Source organism: Schistocerca nitens, chromosome 12 (assembly GCF_023898315.1).
Source record: "Schistocerca nitens isolate TAMUIC-IGC-003100 chromosome 12, iqSchNite1.1, whole genome shotgun sequence".
NCBI lineage: Eukaryota > Metazoa > Arthropoda > Insecta > Orthoptera > Acrididae > Schistocerca > Schistocerca nitens.
The window spans coordinates 154,634,624-154,653,933 of NC_064625.1; the positions used below are offsets into that span (position 1 = coordinate 154,634,624).

A 19,310-nucleotide genomic window follows, 5' to 3' on the forward strand; every position below is an offset into this window, starting at 1 on the left:
GTAACACGACGTCCTGTGTCTGCACGAAAAGCATTATTTGACATGGTGGCGTTGCTGTCAGGATTCCTCTGAGACATAATCCGCAGGTAGCGGTCATGCACTGCAGTAGTAGTTAGGCATGTCATTGACAGTTCCTGTCTCTCTGTATCTCCTCCATGTCCAAACAACATCGCTTTTGTTCACTCCGAGACGCTTGGACACTTCCCTTGTTGAGAGCCCTTCCTGGCACAATGTAACAATGCGGACGCGATCGAACCGCGGTATTGACCGTCTAGGCAAGGTTGGACTACAGACAACACGAGCCGTGTACCTCCTTCCTATCGGAATGACTGGAACTGATCGGCTGTCGGACCCCCTCCGTCTAATAGGCGCTGCTTATGCACGGTTGTTTACATCTTTGGCGGGTTTAGTGACATCTCTGAACATCAAAGGGACTGTGTCTGTGATGCAATATCCACAGTCAACGTCTATCTTCAGGAGTTCTAGGAACGAGGTGATGCAAATCTTTTTTTGATGTGTTATGTAGAACAGCTAATCCAACGGCAATAGAAAGTCTTTTAAACATCGTTAACCAACAAGAGTGGCAGGATATTTACAGTGCCGATGAAATGACAAATATAATGGTCTCCTTAACACATTTCTCATGCTCCTTCAAAGTTGCGTTCCATTAGAACGTTCTAGCAGTAGAAGGCAGCCTGGGTGGCTCACTAGTGGGATGATGATGTGTCCGGCGACAGCGACTCCGTCAGTCTTCTCTGTCCTTGTTGTGGTAGGCTCGGATGTGGCTCGCGAATCCGAATTTCGCTTTGAATATCCTGTTGCATGAAGCACAGTGAAGTTGACCAGCAGAGTTGTAAGTATACGTGTAGACAGGCTTGAGCTGAGATTTTCGGAGCTCTCTTTTAGCATCCAGGTTCATTAGACGCTTTTGCTCGAATTGTTCGATGCTCTATGTACAGTTGATCGCCACTCCGATCGGCGCAATGCTAGCTCCTCCCAACGGTTGCTTGGAATGCCACAGGCTGCAAGGTGGCGTTTAATGGTGTGTTTATATCGGAGGTGTTGACCACCTTTCCCCCTCTTCCCGCACGAGAGCTGCGAGTAGAACACCGCTTTAGGTGGCCTACTGTCATCCATGCGTACTACACTCCTGGAAATTGAAATAAGAACACCGTGAATTCATTGTCCCAGGAAGGGGAAACTTTATTGACACATTCCTGGGGTCAGATACATCACATGATCACACTGACAGAACCACAGGCACATAGACACAGGCAACAGAGCATGCACAATGTCGGCACTAGTACAGTGTATATCCACCTTTCGCAGCAATGCAGGCTGCTATTCTCCCATGGAGACGATCGTAGAGATGCTGGATGTAGTCCTGTGGAACGGCTTGCCATGCCATTTCCACCTGGCGCCTCAGTTGGACCAGCGTTCGTGCTGGACGTGCAGACCGCGTGAGACGACGCTTCATCCAGTCCCAAACATGCTCAATGGCGGACAGATCCGGAGATCTTGCTGGCCAGGGTAGTTGACTTACACCTTCTAGAGCACGTTGGGTGGCACGGGATACATGCGGACGTGCATTGTCCTGTTGGAACAGCAAGTTCCCTTGCCGGTCTAGGAATGGTAGAACGATGGGTTCGATGACGGTTTGGATATACCGTGCACTATTCAGTGTCCCCTCGACGATCACCAGTGGTGTACGGCCAGTGTAGGAGATCGCTCCCCACACCATGATGCCGGGTGTTGGCCCTGTGTGCCTCGGTCGTATGCAGTCCTGATTGTGGCGCTCACCTGCACGGCGCCAAACACGCATACGACCATCATTGGCACCAAGGCAGAAGCGACTCTCATCGCTGAAGACGACACGTCTCCATTCGTCCCTCCATTCACGCCTGTCGCGACACCACTGCACGATGTTGGGGCGTGAGCGGAAGACGGCCTAACGGTGTGCGGGACCGTAGCCCAGCTTCATGGAGACGGTTGCGAATGGTCCTCGCCGATACCCCAGGAGCAACAGTGTCCCTAATTTGCTGGGAAGTGGCGGTGCGGTCCCCTACGGCACTGCGTACGATCCTACGGTCTTGGCGTGCATCCGTGCGTCGCTGCGGTCCGGTCCCAGGTCGACGGGCACGTGCACCTTCCGCCGACCACTGGCGACAACATCGATGTACTGTGGAGACCTCACGCCCCACGTGTTGAGCAATTCGGCGGTACGTCCACCCGGCCTCCCGCATGCCCACTATACGCCCTCGCTCAAAGTCCGTCAACTGCACATACGGTTCACGTCCACGCTGTCGCGGCATGCTACCAGTGTTAAAGACTGCGATGGAGCTCCGTATGCCACGGCAAACTGGCTGACACTGACGGCGGCGGTGCACAAATGCTGCGCAGCTAGCGCCATTCGACGGCCAACACCGCGGTTCCTGGTGTGTCCGCTGTGCCGTGCGTGTGATCATTGCTTGTACAGCCCTCTCGCAGTGTCCGGAGCAAGTATGGTGGGTCTGACACACCGGTGTCAATGTGTTCTTTTTTCCATTTCCAGGAGTGTATGTGACCACTCCATCTCAGTTGATGTTTCATTATTAAAGCTTCAATACCAGCCAGTTTCACGCGGCGCAAAATTGCGCCGAATTGATCTCAGACATCGAAGATGAAATTTATCTAGCTTCTTAATGTCAGCTTTGTAACAGCACCAGGTTTCCGAGGCATAGAGTAAGGTGGATAATACTACTGCTTTGTAGACTGCAATTCTTGTTTGTAGTTTGAGATCATGTGATTTCCATACTCGGTCATTAAGCTTACCGAAGGCTGAGGCTGCGCTGGCTATACGCGCTGCGATTTCCGTTGTCAGGCTGTTGTCACTTCTAATTTGGCTTCCCAGGTTTTTGAAATTTGACACATTTTGCAAGGATTTGTTATTTATCTCAATACTGGAGTCATCTGCATTAAGACCTCTAAGTGGCTGTTTGAGAACTTGCGTCTTAGTGATGCTAATGGCTAAGCCAAATCTTCTGCAGGAGGCATTTAGCAGATTTATGTAAGTCTGAAGAGTTTCGCAAGAATTAGCCATCATGCATACATCATCCGCGTAGAGAATCTCTAAGATGGATAGTTTGGTTACGCGACTTTTTGTTCTGAGGCGAGAGATGTTGAAGACACTTTTGTCTGTCCTTATGTCGAGACTAATTTGATTACTACAGGCTTTGGTCGCGTCTCTCATAACAACTGCGAAGTAAAGTGAGAAGAGTGTGGGAGCCAGAACACAGCCTTGTTTTACACCACATGTCACGGGAAACTGTTCTGAGAGCTCATGGCGGATTTTTGCCATCATGTTTTCATGAAACTGCCGAATCAAACTGACAATTTTGTCAGTGCACCCAGTTTTCTTTAGTATGATCCAGAGAGCTTCCCGTGGGACACGATCAAAAGCTTTTTCCAGGTCTACAAAGCACATGACCAAAGGCCGATGTTGCTCTAAGCTTTTCTCTTGCATTTGTTTGACAACAAATATGGCATCCACTGTGCCTCTGTTTGGGCGAAAGCCACACTGGGTCTCTGGTAGCAGTTTTTCTGCAAAGTGTGTTAACCGGGTGTTAATTATGTGGGCAAGGACTTTTCCCGCTGCTGAGAGAAGAGAAATGCCCCTGTGGGAGCTGCAGTCTGATATGTCACCCTTGCCTTTATAGATCTTGGAAATGCAAGCATCTTTCCAGTCGTGTGGAATCATTTCATACTCCCAAATCCTTAAGATCAGAGCAAACAATGGTTTCTTGATGTTTGGCCCCCCATATTTATATAGCTCTGATGGCAAGTTATCTAATCCTGCTGTTTTGTCATTTTTCAGCTTAGCCAGTGCTGAAATGAATTCATCGTAGGAAGGGGCATCCGCAAGTTGTTCCTCAACTGGCAGATCTTCAAGTGCTTCTATGTATGGAATATCGGTTGTCTGATGGTCGGGATTAAGAACGTCATTAAAATGATCCGCCCACCGAGACAGGATGTCACTCTGTTGCGTCAGCCGACAACTTTTATCTTTGTTATAGACTGGTGCTATCTTCCCAACTCTTGGACCAAAGATAGTTTTCAGGGACTCAAAGAATCTGCCCGTTTGGTGTGTGTCGGCATATAACTGTATTTCATTTGCTTTATTTGCCCACCAACTGTCTTTGAGAGCACGTACCTTCACTTTCAGATTGTAATGCGCTGCTCTGCGCTTGTTATCATCAGGGGTGCGAAGAGAGGTTCTGAAATCATTAATTAGCTTTCTGATCTCTGGATCTGAGTCGTCAAACCAGTCCTGGTGCTTCTTCTGAGGCTTTCCCAAGACTTCTGAAGCACAGCCACGCAGTCTGCTAGCGTATGCACTCCACTGTTCATCTACAGGGGCAGATTCAGATATCAAAAGGCCATCGACACCAAATTTTTCATCCAGTTTTGCTCTCATAGTCTGATCATTGGCCAAGATTTTGCAGGACAATTTTGTTGGTATTTTGTGTGAAGCTCGGCGTGGTGCCTTCAAAGTTATCTTTAATTTGGACCTCACGAGTCGATGGTCTGTCCATCCCTAAGCGCCTCTCATTGCACGTGTGATCAGTACGTCACCAAGATCTTTTTTCCGTACTATCACATAATCCAGAAGGTGCCAGTGTTTAGATCGCGGATGCATCCATGTCGTTTTATATTTTTCAGGCAGACGAAAATATGTATTTGTCAGACAGAGTTCAAACTCGGCACATAGAGTTAGAAGATCCAAGCCATTCGAGTTGCATTTTCCAATCCCATGGCGACCGAGGACTCCATTCCAAGCACTGAAATCATTCCCAACACGAGCATTAAAATCACCAAGTAACAGAAGTTTATCTGCAGAAGGAATATCCCTAAGGACATGTCGGAGGTCTTGGTAGAACTTGTTCTTCTCTTCTTGGATGCCAGGTGAAGTCTGAGTGTTATTATTCTGTCACTGATACCTTTTGAGAGTTCTGTTAGTGAACATGCCAATTTATTGCGTATGGCAAAGCCTACCCCACTTTCCGCCCTTTCAGTGGATGATTTTCCACTCCAGTAGTAGGTATAACCGAGCGGTTCACATAACAGTCCAGAGTCACTAAGATGTGTCACACTTATGGCGGTAATGTCGATGTTATATCTAGCCACTTCCCTTGCGATAAGTCCTGTCTTTCTCTCTGGGCACTGATTATGGTCGTTATCCTGGAAAGTACGGACGTTCCAGACTCCAATCATTAGATATTTAAGGTAACTGTTTATTTTATTATTTTTTTGACCGCATATGTTAGTGAACAAGTGACCGCAGTTTGCCACTTGTGCTGGGTTGAGACGGGCTATGTTTAGGCCACCTTTTCTAGGCCCCTCCCTGGATTAGGGAAAGCAGAGCGATCCTAAATAGGGGTGCTTTGTCGTCTGACGAGCTGCCGAACCAGTCCTCCCGTCTCTCACGAGTACCAGAACGACCATCACCGTCTGACCGCCTAACGTGCAGAGCACCAACTAAGGTTCAGGTACACCAAACCTTTGCCTCACCATCAGTACTCCATCGCCGCAGGACTTTCAAAGCTCATAGTCCATTGAAACTTTGCCGGAGTCATCTGCGCGTGAAGGTATTTAAAGTGGACAAGCAGTTGCGCAGATGCAGATCCACTCTCTCGTCCTCCGCCTCTGGTTGGCAGTGGATCGTAGGGCCGATACGACTGGCAAGAGGCAGGGGATGCAGTGAATGGCCATATGCCACTGGAAGTATCCTGACATACGCCCTTAAGGCACATCGCAGGTGCCTTGCTTCGTTGGTACAGAAGCCGTGAGTGTTTACCTATCGATATTACCCGCCTCCTATACCGGTGAAGAGACAGACAGAAGGGAAGAAGGAAAGGGAAGGAAGGGAAAGGGAGGAAAGGACGGTAGGTCGTTGTGAGGCACACTTCGTCTGGTTCCTCTGCTGAGACCTGACCGGCTAGGTTGAACCTGCCAGTAGCTACGCTACCACCGGTATACCTCTCAGCATCACAGGAACACGCAAACTCTCCCACCCACACGGACAGTGCTACGATAAGGTGGTGCCTACAGGGATAAGGACATCATGTATAGCAAAGTGGGAATTACATCAAAATGTTAGAAGTGGTCACGTTCGAGCTACAATAGCTCATTAAAGACATTGTAGGGTGCTTAAAAATGTCATTAGGAAGGCAAAGAGTACTTGGTACACAAATAGAATAGTTAATTCACAGGATAAAATTAAAACCATATGGTCAGTCGAGAAGGGAGTGTCTGGTCAGCACTACAAGGTCGACGATATAAAGTCAGTTCGTAGTAAAAATGTTTCTATTACTGATCAGTCAGATATGATGAATGTACAGTATTTAACAATCACTTTCTGAGCATCCCTGTTCTACAGGGAATCATTTCTCTTGGCAAATGCCTTTCCGAGATTGATGTCTGAAATACTCCTCTGTGATACTGACGAGGGGGAGACTGAGTCAATAATTAAATCATTCTAGACTAAGGACTCTCATGAATATGATGGACTGCCTAGCAGAATATTAAAGTACTGTGCTGCACATGTCAGCCCAGCACTTAGCCACATATGTAACTTTTCATTTAAAACTGGTCATTTCCTGAACGATTAAAGTACTCAGTAGTAAAGCAGCTTTATAAAAATGGAGAAAGGGATAGTGTAGACAATTTTTGATTTATTTCTATACCTTCAATGTTTGCTAAAGTTTTTGAAAAGGCTGTGTATGTAAGGATAATTGATCATTTCATTTCACATAATTTGATATCGGGGACTTATGACCACTGCAGTTGAGTCCCATAGTGCTCAGAGCCATTTGAACCAAGCCATTTTTTTGATATCAGATGAACAGTTCGGTTTTAGAAGTGGTTTAACAAACGAAAATGCTATAGTCTCTTTCCTTTGTGAGGTACTGGTGGATTGAACAAAGGGTTTCGAACGCTGGGCATCTTTTTTATTTAAGTAAGGCGTTTGATTGTGTTGATTACAAAATTTTGCTCCAGAAATTGGACCATCATAGAATACGTGGAGTAACTTACAATTGGCTCACCTCTTACTTTAATAACAGACAACAAAAGGCCATTCTCCACAGTGTTGGGAATGGCTGTGACGTGGGGTCTGAGTGGGGCACAGTCAAATGGGGGTGCTCCAGGGATCTGTAATGGGGCCGCTCCTGTTCCTTATTTATATAAATAATATACCATCTAGTATTATGGATGCAACATTGGCCCTGTTCGAAATAGTGCAGTTCAAGACATAGTTCATGGCTTGTACAAAATAAACTCATGCCAAATCGCAGTAAGACTCAGATTTTACAATTTGTAACACACAATTCAGAAAACCCAACGTTTTAATTTCACAGAATAGGAATATGATTAGTGAAACTGAACAGTTCAGATTTCTAGGTGCTCAGGTTGATACTAAACTGTCGTGGAAAGCCCACGTTCCAGAATCTTGTTGAAAGGCTTAATGCTGCCATTTTTACTATTCTAACGGTATCCGAAGTGAGTGATAGTTCGACAAGAAAGGCAGCCTGCTTTGCTTCTTTTCATTCGCTTATGACCTACAGTATTATATTTTAGGTATCTCTTCAGATTCTCAAAGGAAATTTTTGGCTCACAAGTCAGAAGTGGGCGGTTCGGGCAATAAGTTGTGTAAGTTCGCATACCTCTTGCCGACCCCTGTTCATTACTCTGGATATTCTGACGTTGGCTTCTGGCCTCTCAATATACACAGGGTGGTCCATTGATAGTGACCGGGCCAGATATCTCACTAAATAAGCGTCAAACGAAAAAACTACAAAGATGGTTCAAATGGCTCTGAGCACTATGGGACTCAACTGCTGTGGTCATAAGTCCCCTAGAACTTAGAACTACTTAAACCTAACTAACCTAAGGACAGCACACAACACCCAGCCATCACGAGGCAGAGAAAATCCCTGACCCCGCCGGGAATCGAACCCGGGAACCCGGGCGTGGGAAGCAAACTACAAAGAACGAAACTTGTCTAGCTTGAAGGGGGAAACCAGATGCGGCTATGGTTGGCCCGCTAGATGGCGCTGCCATAGGTGAAACGGATATCAGCTGCGTTTTTTTTTAAATAGGAGGAGGAGGATATTGGTGTTTAATGTCCCGTCGACACCTAGGTCATTAGAGACGGAGCACAAGCTCGGATGAGGGAAGGATGGGGAAGGAAGTCGGCCGTGCCCTTTCAAAGGAACCATCCCGGCATTTGCCTGGAGTGATCTAGGGAAATCACGGAAAACGTAAATCAGGATGGCCGGACGCGGGATTGAACCGTCGTCCTCCCGAATGCGAGTCCAGTGTGCTAACCACTGCGACACCTCGCTCGGTTTTAAATAGGAACCCCCATTTTTTATTACATATTCGTGTAGTACGCAAAGAAATATGAATGTTGCAGTTACACTGAAAATATTTATTACAATATCGGAGAATTTTATTGGACATTTTCTTTAGGTGGCCCACCGATAGTAATGTTCCCGTAAACGTGTACACGCCTCAAGTATAGCACGGTGTGTTCTTCAGAGCGCACTACAAAAGCCCTGGCGTTTCATTTGTATTTAGGAACAGCAAGACACAGGGTTTTTTTTTTTTGCATGAAAGGGTGGGGGGGGGGGGAGGCGGTGTTTTTGTGCAAACTAGAGTCAGACGAGGGACTTGCCATGTTTATGTTGAGCGCCTAAGCAAATCTCTATCTACAATGCGAATGTTGTTAGTTACAGGCGACTTCATTGCTTTATGTCATATGGGATTACTTTGCGGGTAGCTCATTAAGCCAAGCTAAAGTTTTCCGGGATCAAAAACGTGTAATAAAGAGATTAAGAATTACACACTTGTTTCATAATTTGAAGTATTCCATTTCAGAGTAAGGGGCTTTGAGAATTTATCAGAAACACATCGCCATTATCATTAAATGTCAATAACGCAACTACGATACAACCCTTCAAGGTAGAACATGATAACCAATACCGCAGTTAAACATCGCATGGTTACGTGCTAGCATAATAAATAACGTCGTGGTTTCTGGAGTCGAAAGTTGTTCGTTCGCATTCCGTTACATGCAATTTTTTTTCATGTTAGCGTTGTTCAGACATTCTGTTACTTTCTTATGAATGTAATACAGGTATGTACTGCTATACTGGATGTTATTTGTTTTCAGTCTGATCTGAGAACGAAGGATGAAATAAATACTTCGCGATTTCAGAGTATGTGGTTAGGCAGGAACTTGATACGACAGCTTTAGATGCTGTAACTGAAACGAACAAAACTAAAATTCATATTCTTCCTTCTCACAAATATTTGGCTGTTTGCCGCAGGGGATAGCGGCACGGTCCAGGGCGCCTTGCCACGGTTTGCGCAGATCCCCTGTGGGAGGTTCGAGTCCTGCCTCGGGGATTTGTGTGTGTAGCCCTTAGCCTAAGTAGTGTGTAAGCCTAGGGACTGACGATCTCACCAATTTGGTCTCATAGGAACGTGCCACAAACTTCCAATTTGGCTCTTTATTTCCGAATATTCGAGTGTCTGGTTAGGCACGAACCTAAGAAGACAGTTTAAATTGCTGATAGCGAAACGAGGAGCATTAACGTTCATATTCTTCCTTGACACAAATATTTCGCTGTTTATTCACGAAAGTGTGACGTTTTCCCAGGTTGTGTATTGGCAGGAACCCAAGGGTACAGCTTTAATTGTTGCGGCTGCAACGAGCAGCAATAAAATTCATATTGTGCCCTTTTCACTAATATTCGGCTATTTATTTCCGAATATGTGGCGATTTCCGAGTGTGTGCTTAGGCTGGAACGTAAGAGTACAGCTTTAAATGCTGCGACTGAAACGAGCTGCAACAAAATTTGTACTTTTTCTTTTCACAAATTTTGTCTCCTTGTTTCCGAATGTGTAGCGATCTCCGAGTGTTTGGTTAGGTAGGAACTTAACAGGACAGCTTAAATTGCTGCAAGTGATTGGAGGAGCAATAATATTTTGATTCTTCCTTGTCACAAAGCCGATAGCCGATATGTGGTAGTCTATATTGCGCGTGACGTGAAAATGATGTAACGTTTGCTGGAATTATTGTGAAAAGAGCATTACCCGTTATCGTCGCGTTCGTCAAGTAAAGCTTCGCGCGCCATCACAGATGTTGTTGCAGCGACAGTGCTCCTTGTTCGTTGCCGTCTAAGGGAATAATGTCATCGGACAAAGCCTGGCAAGAAAATGGTTTTCTCGTTTTAACGGGGATCGTTGTGACAATAGTGACTCTCCAGGTTCAGGAATACTTCGGGGTCTGATGAAGATCGTTTAAACGCATTGATCCATAAATGATTCAGGTCAGTGTATTCCAGAACTGACAAACGTGATCAGCTGTCATCATTCCACTGCCGTGCGACATTTGCGTGCCGTGGGGAAGGTCCAGAAATCGAGTGATGGGTACCGCATGCTCTAAGCCAAAATATAATAAATAAATAAATAAATAAAAAGACGGCTGGTGGCCATGAGTGTATTGCCGTTCTGCTTGCTCGTCATGAGTTGGCTCGTGACCAACGCCAACCATTCCTGTCCTGTATCGTTACTGGTGACGAGAAATGTTGTCTTCATGCTAACATAAGAAAAAGACAAAGCAGCAACTCTCCTTATAAAGACCTGCACGTATCCACAAAAGATGATGTTTTGCATATGGTGGAGCTGCGATGGTATGGTGTACTACGAACTGCTGACATTTATTGTCAACAACTGAGACAAATGGTTCAAATCGGTCTGAGCACAATGAGACTTAAATTATGAGGTCATCAGTCAGCTAGAACATAGAACTACTTAAACCTAAGGACATCACACACATCCATTCCCGAGGCACGATTCGAACCTGCGACCGTAGCAGCAGCGCGGTTGCGGACTAAAACGCCTAGAACCGCTCGCTCACAGCGGCCAGCATATACACTCCTAGAAATGGAAAAAAGAACACATTGACACCGGTGTGTCAGACCCACCATACTTGCTCCGGACACTGCGAGAGGGCTGTACAAGCAATGATCACACGCACGGCACAGCGGACACACCAGGACCCGTGGTGTTGGCCGTCGAATGGCGCTAGCTGCGCAGCATTTATGCACCGCCGCCGTCAGTGTCAGCCAGTTTGCCGTGGCATACGGAGCTCCATCGCAGTCTTTAACACTGGTAGCATGCCGCGACAGCGTGGACGTGAACCGTATGTGCAGTTGACGGACTTTGAGCGAGGGCGTATAGTGGGCATGCGGGAGGCCGGGTGGACGTACCGCCGAATTGCTCAACACGTGGGGCGTGAGGTCTCCACAGTACATCGATGTTGTCGCCAGTGGTCGGCGGAAGGTGCACGTGCCCGTCGACCTGGGACCGGACCGCAGCGACGCACGGATGCACGCCAAGACCGTAGGATCCTACGCAGTGCCGTAGGGGACCGCACCGCCACTTCCCAGCAAATTAGGGACACTGTTGCTCCTGGGGTATCGGCGAGGACCATTCGCAACCGTCTCCATGAAGCTGGGCTACGGTCCCGCACACCGTTAGGCCGTCTTCCGCTCACGCCCCAACATCGTGCAGCCCGCCTCCAGTGGTGTCGCGACAGGCGTGCATGGAGGGACGAATGGAGATGTGTCGTCTTCAGCGATGAGAGTCGCTTCTGCCTTGGTGCCAATGATGGTCGTATGCGTGTTTGGCGCCGTGCAGGTGAGCGCCACAATCAGGACTGCATACGACCGAGGCACACAGGGCCAACACGCGGCATCATGGTGTGGGGAGCGATCTCCTACACTGGCCGTACACCACTGGTGATCGTCGAGGGGACACTGAATAGTGCACGGTACATCCAAACCGTCATCGAACCCATCGTTCTACCATTCCTAGACCGGCAAGGGAACTTGCTGTTCCAACAGGACAATGCACGTCCGCATGTATCCCGTGCCACCCAACGTGCTCTAGAAGGTGTAAGTCAACTACCCTGGCCAGCAAGATCTCCGGATCTGTCCGCCATTGAGCATGTTTGGGACTGGATGAAGCGTCGTCTCACGCGGTCTGCACGTCCAGCACGAACGCTGGTCCAACTGAGGCGCCAGGTGGAAATGGCATGGCAAGCCGTTCCACAGGACTACATCCAGCAACTCTACGATCGTCTCCATGGGAGAATAGCAGCCTGCATTGCTGCGAAAGGTGGATATACACTGTACTAGTGCCGACATTGTGCATGCTCTGTTGCCTGTGTCTATGTGCCTGTGGTTCTGTCAGTGTGATCATGTGATGTATCTGACCCCAGGAATGTGTCAATAAAGTTTCCCCTTCCTGGGACAATGAATTCACGGTGTTCTTATTTCAATTTCCAGGAGTGTATATTATTGATGAGTAAAGTCTCTCTTACGCGTATCTGTTGGGTCTATTAAACTTATGGAAAAAGCTGCAAACTTAAGCACCAACCTAGGACTTCATTTATAGAAAATTTATACTTATAAGAAAAATTTAAAGTTTTTCCAGGTTTCAAAAATATCTGTTGTCACACAAGGTATAATAAATCAAATAAATATCCATGAAGCGTAAAATACATTTTCTTGTGTCATTAGTAGTGTGACTATTTTATGGGGCACGCCACCATTTCCTCTCCTGTGACAGGCCTGTCATCTCAGAGCAGCAACTGCAACCTACGGCCTCAATTATTTGCTGGATGTTTCCGAATCTCTGTCTTCCTCTACACTTTTTACCCTTTACAGTTCTCTCTAGTACAATGGAAGCTAATCCCTCATGTCTTGTTCTTCTTGTCAGTGTCTTCCACATATTCCTTTCCTCGCCAGTTCTGCGGAGAACCTCCTGATTTCTTACCATATCAGTCCAGCTAATTTTCAACATTCTCCTGTAGCATCACAAGTCAAATGTTTCCATTCCCTTGTGTTCCGGTTTTCCCACAGTCCGTGTTTCACTACCATATAATGCTTCGCTCAAAAAGTACCTTCTCAGAAGTTTCTTCCACAAATTAAAGTCTATGTTTGGTATCAGCAGCCTTCTCTAGGGCAGGAATGCCTCCTTCTGCCATTCCTCAAATTAAAGCCTATCTTTGACACCAGCAGACTTCTCTAGGCCAAGAATGCCCCTTTTTTCCAGGGCTAGTCTGCTTTTCGTGTCTTCCTACCTGCCTCCGGCGTGGGTTATTTTGCTGCATAGATATCAGAACTCCTTAACTTCGTCTACTTTGTGATCCACAACTCCGATGTTAATTTTCTCGCTGTTATCATTTCTGGTACTTCTAATTACTTTCGTCCTACTTCGATTTGCTCTCAATCCATACTGTGTACCCACTACACTGTTCACTGCTCTCAATCTGTATTCTGTACTCATTAGACTGTTCATTGCCGGCCGCTGTGGCCGAGCGGTTGTAGACGCTTCAGTCCGCAACCGCGGTGCTGCTACGGTCGCAGGTTCGAATCCTGCCTCAGGCATGGATATGTGTGTTGTCCTTAGGTCAGTTAGGTTTAAGTAGTTCTAAGTCTAGGGGACTGATGACCTCAGATGTTAAGTCCCATAGTGCTCAGAGCCATTTGAACTATTTTAAGACCGTTCATTCCGTTCAACACATCCTGAAATTCTTCTTCACTTTCACTGAGGACAGCATTGTCATAAGAGAATCTTATTCTTTCACCCTGAACTTTAATCCCACTCTTGAATATTTCTTTTATGTCCGTCATTACTTCTTCGATGTATCAGGAACGAAAGACTACATCGTTGCTTACACTCCTTTTTAACCCGATCTCTTCGTTCTTCCACTCTTATTGTTCTCTCTTGGTTCTTGTACGTATTGTATTGTAACCAACTTTTGCTATAGCTTACCCCTATTTTTCTGAGAATTCCGAACATCTTGTACCAAATTTTACATTGTCGAACGCTTTTTCCAGGTCGACAAATCCTATGATCGTGTCTTGATTTTGCTTCAGCCCTGCCATTATGAAATACGTAAAGATCGACAAAAATCACTAGCACTCGAGACTGGCTACTGCTGGTTCGATTCTCGTTTCGGTAATTTTTTTCGTTTTTTGCCCATTTAATTCGAATACCTACATCATTTAAATATAAAATTCGTCAAATGTTTGCTAAATAAGACACATCTGTCATTTTTATGAAAATGCATGTCTTCTTATTTCTAATTACGTATCACACACAAAAATCCACTTTTCGTTACAAATACAGATTCTTAATGACCGATCCTTTAAAGAACACTGTTACTAAAAATTGTTTACATAAAAAAGAACAATGTAATTTAATTTTTTCAATTTTATCCATTTTACATTTCACGGAAATGCAAATGGAACATGCACTTTTCTTTAGAAGTTTACCACTGCCATAAATCGAACCCATGCTAACCACAGGGTAAGCGAGCATTCTACCACAGAGACACGACGCCCCTCACGAAGGTAATTTTGTTTTAGGGTATTACAGACGCTCGGATTACTTCAAAGACGACTGTGTTGTCAATTTTTAAGAGTTGCATGGATAGGCTTTGGTTGACTGATGTCTAGCATCTGAACTTTACACACTGTAAATACACCGTCCAGCCATATTAAGGGGAGGTTTACTATCTTTTGGTGCAAAAAATCGATTTTTTTAAATTGCATTTTTGGATCCATAAAAGTGTTTAGAATCCACCCCTGAAACGGTTTTTCCGAACACGGAACGGAAATGTTTGTTATTCGCGGTTGAACAAAAAAATGCACCTGCCCGAAATCGGCCTTTTTCACGCACCAGTTTTTTTTCTTTCGGAGGACGAGTTTTTGTACCGGTGATTGGGAGGATACACACAAAATTCAAATGAAAGTTTGAACGCGTGTGTTTGGAAGTTAGCCCCCAAGCATTTGCATTCTGGTGCAAAGACTGTGGAGACTGCGAGTTTCCTGGCAGTGAGCAGCTTCAACGAAGGGTATTCAGCAATTCTGGAGACCATGACAACGATGGACGTCACCCTGCGACTCTATTCGACGCAGTCCGCCAAGCATTCGGACGACCACCGCATTCGAGCGGCCGGAAACCGCTTGTCACCGGCCGTACGAGCGGCTCTGGAGCAGCGCAGGATGGCCCAGATGGAGTAGAACGCCCTCTGTGAGGAAGAGGAAGGTCTAGTTTATGGACCCGGAACAGCAGATTGAACGTACGTTGCATAATATTGCATTTATATGTAGTCAAAACTTGAAACACGTTTTGCTCGAAATGACTTTTTTTTACTTCAAATCTACTGAACCGATTGGCATGATTCTTTGTTTCTGACGAAGCTAACTAAATTCTCTATGAGTGGTACCACTTTTATTCCGATCCATAAACTATAAATATTTTAACTTGGCCGACGAATTCGAAAAATCGATGAAAAAACACTATTTTTTCAAATGGCCGCCATTTTGTTTCCTATGGTCCAAATAACTTAAGCGAGGTATAACTCCTAAATAATCTTATATACTTCGCTAACGTCAACTCAATTTTGGTTTGAGACGAGCTGACTGACCTGTGACATACCGCGTGTGGAGGTCTACATCGAAATTTTGTTTCGTTCCGAGGCCACTTTCACCTTTGCTTTTGACATTTCCGGTCGAAAAAAAAACCAGTTAGTAGAGGAAATATCAATAAAAATTTTGGCCAAATTTGACATCTATATCTATAACACACCCCGAGAAAAAAATTCTCAAAGAACATGCTTTATTCGGGTCAAAGATAGTAAGCCTCCACTTAACATGACCATCCATCAACAGCTTGAACATCTATCTTCCACAGCGCATGTTGCGTTAGATTACTTGGTTGAGCACACATGACGCGAACAATCAATCCCACAGACTCTCGATTGAGTTTAAATCTGGGGAGTCTGGTGGCCAGGGGAGTACAGTAAACTTATCCTGATGCTCTTCCAACCATCAACATACACTGTGACCCATGTGACACGTTGCATTGTTCTGTTGGTAGATGCCACTGTGCTGAGTAAAAACAAACTGCGTGCAGGGGTGAGAATTACTCCCCAAGTTAGATGCATTCTCGTTTAGATCCTTTGTGCCTTCCAGAATGACGAGATCACCCGGGGAATGCCACGAACACATTCCCCAAGGCCATAACACACGCAAGAACTTTGCTTTCAGACGTTCCACGTGCCTGTGGTTCTGTCAGTGTGATCATGTGATGTATCTGACCCCAGGAATGTGTCAATAAAGTTTCCCCTTCCTGGGACAATGAATTCACGGTGTTCTTATTTCAATTTCCAGGAGTGTATATATATACAGCTTGGCATGTAGGATGCTGTGGATTCGAATCGTGTCAGGCGTAGTAAATTTTTCTTATTTTTAAATCTTTATCGAAATGACTCTGATCATTTTTTTCAATTAATTGATGTAAATGTAACTTTTTAATTCATTTTGTTTGTCACGTTATTTTAATCATAAAGTCAGCTTCTTCATTTGGTCTCATTTTTCTTCCTATCATTCTTTCTCTTCTTGAAATGTATATTCATACATTTTTAATTAATTTCATGTTATAATTACGATTTAATTTCTTTTGTTTTCCACCATGTTTTTTCGTCCACATTATTGCGTTCATTACATCTGTTCCTGATTTTCCTTGAATTTCGCTATACTTATAAACCCGCCTTTCATTTAAATTTGTATGACTGTTGTTGTTGTGGTCTTCAGTCCTGAGACTGGTTTGATGCAGCTCTCCATGCTACATTTATATGACTACTATGCAAAAAAAAATTTTTTTTGCATTTTATATGACTACTATGCAAAAAAAAGACACATCTGGCAATAAAAATACGTTTTTCACACCACTGCAGAGATATAAATACATTATTTCGTCTTTCGGTTTTTAACTGTTAGATAGGAATTTTCAAATAATTTAATATTATAATATATAAATATAATTTCGTTCATAGTCACAAAAATTCCGATTTTGATATAAATGAAAAAGTTCGTACAGTTATTAAAATGATATGACAAAATTATATTTAAACCAATTAATTGAATAAAAATGATGATCGAAGTAACTTCGATATAGATGTGAAAATAAAAAAATGTGCACCTGACAAGATTCACACGCACAAACGTCTGCACGTGAAGCTGTTAAGCTATTATCCTGCCTGTTATACCACGCAACCAGACTGTATAATGCAACTTTTAACGCTGTTGAGTATCAAACAAAATTATGAGCTTTTTATTTTTGTCATAAGTTGGGCCACTAGAGCTGCTGTGTGTGATACCTGAGATCTTAACCGACATAACCGTATAGATGGTTTTAAAAGTCGATCTCTCCTCTGGGGACCTCCTCGTTAGTTTGCGGTACGCCACGCTACGGCCACGTGAAACGTGGTGTACCGAGGCAACTTCCCGTCGGACCCGAGCCATTTGCCACTGTGGATGAAAGCAGAGGAACGGCTGCGGCCCTACCTAGCAGGATGGTCTTGACGTCCTGCGACTTGAGCCTCAGGTAGGCTCGGCGGTTCTTCTCGAGCAGGCGCTCCACGTCCCTGCGCTCCAGGTAGATCCGCAGCGGGCTGCAGCAGGCGGCATCGTCCATGTCGGCGCCTCCGGCGAGCACTGCTGGCCCGTCTCCTCCATCCTGGCGCCTCCTGTCCTGTCCTGGTCGAGCGACAAACCGCTTCCTGCAGCAGCCTACACTCCCCACTACATCCTCCACATCAACGTCCAGGTTCCTAAAGCGATTTTCGCTCCCGCGCTTACACGTCGAGCCAATACCGGAGCAGTTGTATACAAGTACTAAACTTTTCGACGTCTTCAGGGTGATTCTCGAAGATAAGCTAATATTTTAATATGTTATTCTACAACTAAAGCCGGCCGAAGTGGCCGTGCGGTTAAAGGCGCTGCAGTCTGGCACCGCAAGACCGCTACGGTCGCAGGATCGAATCCTGCCTCGGGCATGGATGTTTGTGATGTCCTTTGGTTAGTTAGGTTTAGCTAGTTCTATGGTACTAATGACCTCAGCAGTTGAGTCCCATAGTGCTCAGAGCCATTTGAACCAATCTACAACTAAAGAAAAAAGTTCATATAAACATACACCACTGGCCATTAAAATTGCTACACCACGACGTGCTACAGACGCGAAATTTAACCGACAGGAAGAAGATGCTGTGATATGCAAATGATTAGCTTTTCAGAGCATTCACACAAGGTTGGCGCCGGTGGCGACACCTACAACCTGCTGACATGAGGAAAGCTTCCAACCGATTTCTCATACACAAACAGCAGTTGACCGGCGTTGCCTGGTGAAACGTTGTTGTGATGCCTCGTGTAAGGAGGAGAAATGGCCATCACGTTTCCGACTTTGATAAAGGTCGGACTGTAGCCTATTGCGATTGCGGTTTATCGTATCGCGACATTGCTGCTCGCGTTGGTCGAGATCCAAAGACTGTTAGCAGAATATGGAATCGGTGGGTTCAGGAGGGTAATACGGAACGTCGTGCTGGATCCCAACGGCCTCGTATCACTAGCAGTCGAGATGACGGCTGTAACGGATCGTGCAGCCACGTCTCGATCCCTGAGTCGACAGATGGGGACGTTTGCAAGACAACAACCATCTGCACGAACAGTTCGACGACGTTTGCAGCAGCATGGACTATCAGCTCGGAGACCCTGGCTGCGGTCACCCTTGACGCTGCATCACAGACTGGAGCGCCTGTGATGGTGTACTCAACGACGAACCTGGGTGCAAGAATGGCAAAACGTCGTTTTTCCGGATGAATCCAGGTACTGTTTACAGCATCATGATCGTCGCATCCGTGTTTGGCGACATCGTGGTGAACGCGCATTGGAAGCGTGTATTCGTCATCGCCATACTGGCGTGATGGTATGGGTTGCCATTGGTTACACGTCTCGGTCACCTCTTGTTCACACGGACGGCACTTTGAACAGTGGACGTTACATTTCAGATGTGTTACGACCCGTGGCTCTACCCTTCATTCGATCCCTGTGAAACCCTACCTTTCAGCAGGATAATGCACGACCACATGTTGCAGGTCCTGTATGAGTCTTTCTGGATACCGAAAATGTTCGACTGCTGCCCTGGCCAGCACATTCTCCAGATCTCTCACGAATTGAAAACGTCTGGTCGATGGTGGCCGAGCAACTGGCTCGTCACAATAAGCCAGTCACTACTCTTGATGAACTGTGCTATCGTGTTGAAGCTGCATGGGCAGCTGTACCTGTACACGCCATGGAGCTCTGTTTGGCTCAATGCCCAGGCGTATCAAGGCAGTTATTACGGCCAGAGGT

The 19,310-nt window shown here is 45.7% G+C and overlaps 1 protein-coding gene across 1 annotated transcript in view; it reads right to left on the minus strand.

The window, feature by feature from the left end:
• LOC126215104 (guanine nucleotide-binding protein subunit alpha-11-like) overlaps positions 1–17,600 on the minus strand; it is a 140,071-nt gene extending 122,471 nt beyond the window's left edge. The window contains exon 1 of the mRNA XM_049941755.1: positions 17,469–17,600. Within this exon, the coding sequence (XP_049797712.1) occupies positions 17,469–17,598 (130 nt within the window). The 5' untranslated portion in view covers positions 17,599–17,600. The remainder of the gene's footprint in view (positions 1–17,468) is intronic.
• Between the last annotated feature and the right edge of the window lie 1,710 nt (positions 17,601–19,310).